Source organism: Echinops telfairi, unplaced genomic scaffold (assembly GCF_000313985.2).
Source record: "Echinops telfairi isolate 266 unplaced genomic scaffold, ASM31398v2 ScPeMD7_5592;HRSCAF=6446, whole genome shotgun sequence".
In the NCBI taxonomy this organism is placed as follows: Eukaryota; Metazoa; Chordata; class Mammalia; order Afrosoricida; family Tenrecidae; genus Echinops; species Echinops telfairi.
In genome coordinates, this window is record NW_022109491.1 from 26,656,368 (window position 1) to 26,661,142 (window position 4,775).

Here is a 4,775-nt window from a genome sequence, read left to right on the forward strand (position 1 = left end):
GGGGGAGGGCCCTGTGAGTCATGAGTAGGAAGGACTCAGGTTTTCCGGGGGTCTAGAGCAAACGCCATTTAGGGGCATGGTCCTGAATAAGAAATCAAAGTGGTAAATATAAAAACTCCACATGGGGCTTTAAGCAAGTCGGGGGCCAGGGCAACTTCAGCTCCACGAGCCTTACAGTCAATCCACCTCCAGTCACAGTGAGGGTTGCGGAGTGAGATAGGACCCCAGGGCATTTTTTAAGCAGGGCATGGCACGACTGACCACCCTGCCAGGCTTCTCCTGACTGTCCAGGGGAGGTCAAAGTGGAAAGGGCAGGAGCCTCAGAAGAGAAGCCAAGATGCCGCCAGACCAGACAGTGGCACCCCCAAGAGTGAACGGCGGTCTGATTCGGAAAGCAGAATTGGAATCTACATCTGCCGATGGATTGGACCTCAGGTAATCGAGAAGGCAGAAAGGCCGGCCCCCAAATTCTGGGCCTAATCAAATGATCCCCAGCTGGGGTGGGAAAAACCCCAGACCCTTTGCCACAAAGTCAATTCTGACTCATAGTCACCTCACAAGACAGAGCAGAACTGCTCCCTAGAGTTTCCAAGGCTGTAATCTTTACAGGAGCAGTCAACCTCCTCTTTCTCCTGCAGAGTGGCTGGTGGGTTTGAACTGCTAAACTTGTGTGTGGCAGCCCAATGCACAACCCACTGCACCACCTGAGAGAGAGCCATGACAGAGCCGTCTCCATCTCATCTCTGAGCTGCACCGTCTCCTGCAGTAGCCAGAGCTTCCAGTCATCCCACTGCCCAGATGAAGAAACTGAGGCTCAGCAAGGTGGCAGTCACACAGCCAACAAATGGCAGCGTCCAGATTCAACCCCCCAAATCGACCTCTCTCCCTGTTCTCAAACACCTGGAAATACGAGGTTTAGGGACCTCAATAGCGTGAAGGTAAGGCGTATTCTAGTAACTGCATGGTCCCCCGCGCCACTCCCCGCCTATCCGCGCGGAAACCTGCAGAGGAAGTTTTCACAAGTCCATCCCCGTAACCCTCCGAGTCCTTCCAAAGCCTCCTCGGCTCTGCCGACTGGGCGAGCCCAGCTGCAGTCATGAGGGAAATGTTTTTGGCATCTCTCAGGGTTTTCTTAATTCACTGACAAGGTAATGACTGCCTCGCTCCATTATACACATCCCTTAAAGCAGGCTGCATTAGGATGCAAAGCAGGTTGCTCAGGCTTGGAGCACAAACCTGCGATTTCTCAGATTTAATCTTCTAACAGGTTTAGTCCTTAAATACCACTCATCGCATTTAAACTGATGGGAATTGACGGTCCAGACGCATCTCTTCAACGAGTCTCATCTCCAAACAAGCCCCCCCCCCCACCGGCCCCACTGTCACAGTAATCCACATGGTTTGGAGGGATGTTATTATTGATAGTATTATAGATTAGCCCATCATGTGGGGTGTCCAGGTCTACTGCAGCTGACCAAGCAAGAATGGCCAATGCCACTTTCTGTGTTCATGCCTTCCTTAGAACCTGGTAGAAACTGACTTGTCAACAGAAGCCCCCCCACAACCTGTCCACTCCCCCCACTTGGGGGCTTTGTTCTTTTCAAACCCTCTCTCTTTGACACCATGAACAGAGCCTGGCAGGTCATAGGGCACAGCCCTTGTCTGCTGCAGCCCTCCTCCAGCCCGCTGCTCCCAGCAAGACCTGTCAGCAGGAGCAGATATTTGATCTGTTATCAAAGCCGTGACTTTATATCGCCCAGATATTCAACCCACTCGGCTGAAGGGCTAGTGTTACTGCTAATCAGAGCTTCTCTAAGCCACAGATCCCAGGCCTACTCTGCCCTCCCACTCCCAGGAGACAGGCAGGCTGGAGCTACAGGCAGGGAGCTCACGGGACAAACCCTTCTAGAGGTCTTGACACTGCTGGCCCAGAAGCTGTGTCCACAAGCCACCTTGCAGGACAGTTCAAACTGGATGAGGCCTCCCTGCAGTCTTCACACACCCCTGTACCCCCTTGATGCCTAAGGCCCACTTCCTCTCCTTGTCAGGAGCTTAGAAACACTCAATAGGAGACACAGAACAGAATGGCCATCCGTGTGACCCAAGTGTCCAGTCCACCTAACTGCCCAATTTCTCCTCCCAAATAAACGGGGACTGCATTTGACTGCCAAAGGGAAAAGGGGGCACGGTGACAGACCCTGTATTTTTTCCTTCTGCTGCCAGATAACACAGTATTAAGATGAGGATGAAGGTCCAACATCCTGCCCACCCTCCCTCACGCCTCCATCCCTAAAAGACCCCTCTTGTTCAGAGCTGGTGACAACCAGACACTTGACCTTGTCAAATGTGTGCTACGGTCTAGTCGCTTCAGACAGTTAGACCTCAGGACCAAAAGTCAGGGTGTGGGGTCCTTTGGATGGAGCCGGCCTGCCCAGGGGCTCAGGGGCCCTGGAGCCGGAAGGTCGGTGAGTGGTCTGGGTCATTCTCATCGTGGTGGTCACCACAGCTGGGTCAGACAATGGCACGGAAAATGGTGAATGCCATTGGGCAGCCTCCTCTTCTGGAGGACTTGCTGTTGGCAGAGATGGCCCCATTGCGAGGGCAGAACTGTAGGGGCCAGTCAATCCCCTACCTCACTTTACAGAGCCATAGAGAAGCGCAGCCGGAGGGGCACAGTTAAGTCAGCACGGATGCACAGGGGAGGGAACTGTCCCACCAGTTGCTGGCTTCTCCCCACATCATGAAGCCAGCACCCCACCCCACCCACCTCCCCACCCCCACACCTTAAAGAGTCAGGGATAGAAAAGTCCCTCCGGGGTCGCCCAATACCCACACATGCCCAAGGAGGAGGGGCTGAGGTCCCTGCCGCTGAGGAATGGGATGGGCAGCATTCCCAACAGCTCCCTGTTCCCAGACATGCCAAGTAACCTCATCCTCCAAGAACAGCCGTTTCCAAACTTTTGTATTTTTAGCAGCAGAAGCCCTCCTCCAACCAAGACCTTCTGCAAAACCTCAAGCTAGAAAACAGACTAGTGGGCCGCACGCCTGAGCGGGGCCTGCGCCCGGCCCTGGACTCCGGCCCCAGCACCCAGGACGCCTTCCGCTGAGCCTCTCAGGGCATGCCGTTGGAAGCTTGGCCCTTCAGGGGCCTTGTTGTCCTGGGGCAACAGCAGCCAGAAAAGGTGGCCTCTTACTTAAGACCCCTGGAGGGTCTGGCTGGTCTCTGAGACGTGGACCACTTCGTTCCCCACCAGGGCCTGGCCCCCAGCCCCGTCCAGCTGTCTCATCCTCAAGTTAATGGAGCCATAGGTCTTCCGGGGGCCCCTGCCGGGGACACAGGTGGGGCGGCGGTAGAGCTCGCCCTTGCACAAGGAGACCATGAGCAGCACGGACAAGAGCATGCCGCCCACCGTGAGCAGGCCCAGGCCCGCGATGATGCACTTGTCCAGGTGGGAGCCCAGGCGCGCGTAGTACATCTCCAGCCGCTCCATCTCCCGCGCTGTCACTGTGTCGGGGTTGACGCGGGCCTCTCGGGGGATGGCGTAGGCGGTCACCACCAGGAAGATCCCGCTCACCAGGAAAACCAGGGCGGAGACAAATCCATAATCCACTGGGCGGCTCAGGGGCTCCAGGCCCGGCCCTTCTTCAGAATGCAGGGACAGATCGTCCCTCTGGGACCGGAACCCTGAGGGGACACCCCCCGGGGGGCTGGGGGAGCTGCCCAGCCTGGCCTCCCTGGGGTTCTGGAAACAGGTCTCGTGCTCCTCAGAGAAGCAGGCGTTCTCCACGCCCTCCCTGGCTGAGGCCACTGGGCCCAGAGGAGCAGGTCTCCTTGGAGCCTGGGGGCCATTGCTCAGTGTCTGCAGTTCCAGACCAGAGGGCGAGGCCATTGGAAAGGAGGGCCGCGGCTCATCCCTTGGCCCCAGGCAGCTAGAAGAGAGAACACAAAGTCAGTTGAGTTGAGCAAACCTCTGCCCAGTGTCTGCTGGCACCAGGCACCCCACTAGACCTGTGAGGTGACAGCGTCCCTCAGACCCGGTCCCAACCTGGGCCAGCCCACCACTCGGAGGAGACAGGGCAGAAGAGAACGAGTCTTGCTAAGGTCCCACCTCACCACCTGACCCTTGGCTTTGGGCAAGTCTCTCCAGGTCTCTGTTTCCCCATCTACAGCGTGGCAATAACAGTACCATCCCCTGACTTTATGAAGCCGGGGTGGGGGTGGGGTGGGGGGTCAAACCCAGTGTAACATGCAAGTGCTCAGTGAGTAATGACTAAAGCCAGGTGCCGTCACGCCAACTCCACCCCGCGCCTGCCCTGCATGTGTGCCACAGTGGAACGGTGTGCCGCAGGATGTGCAGTGGCTGACACCTTTGGAGGGTGGTAGGGAGTAAGTCAGATCACCAAGTCCTTCTTGAGGCACCTCTGGGTCAATCGGCTTGTTAGGAAGTTAGCAGTGAGTTCCTCTTCTGATAGCCAGCCCTCAGGGGTGCAAATGGTTAAGCTGGGATGCTGGCCACTGGAGTTGCCTAGATGCACCTCGGAAAAAAGGCCTGACAAGCTACATCTATGGAAAACCCCACTATTCTCCTCTGACACATGGCATCTCCCTGAGTTGGAATTGACTCAGTGGCAACTGGTTTGGGCTATTTATCTATTGCTTTTATTTTAACAGAGGGAGTTTACATTCAGTGTATCAAGATTAAATACCAGGTTCCCCCACCTGGCCTTAGGCAGATCATGTGACTGCCACCACCCTGCCCCCTCCGTTTTTTCAT

General features: G+C 56.2%; 1 protein-coding gene across 1 annotated transcript; it reads right to left on the minus strand.

Annotated features, from left to right (window-relative positions):
- Positions 1-3,010: 3,010 nt before the first annotated feature.
- Positions 3,011-3,917, minus strand: TMEM74B (transmembrane protein 74B). Its single transcript, XM_013008741.3, has one exon. The coding sequence runs from the start codon at positions 3,888-3,890 to the stop codon at positions 3,195-3,197; it is 696 nt and encodes a 231-aa protein (XP_012864195.1). The 5' UTR covers positions 3,891-3,917; the 3' UTR covers positions 3,011-3,194.
- Between the last annotated feature and the right edge of the window lie 858 nt (positions 3,918-4,775).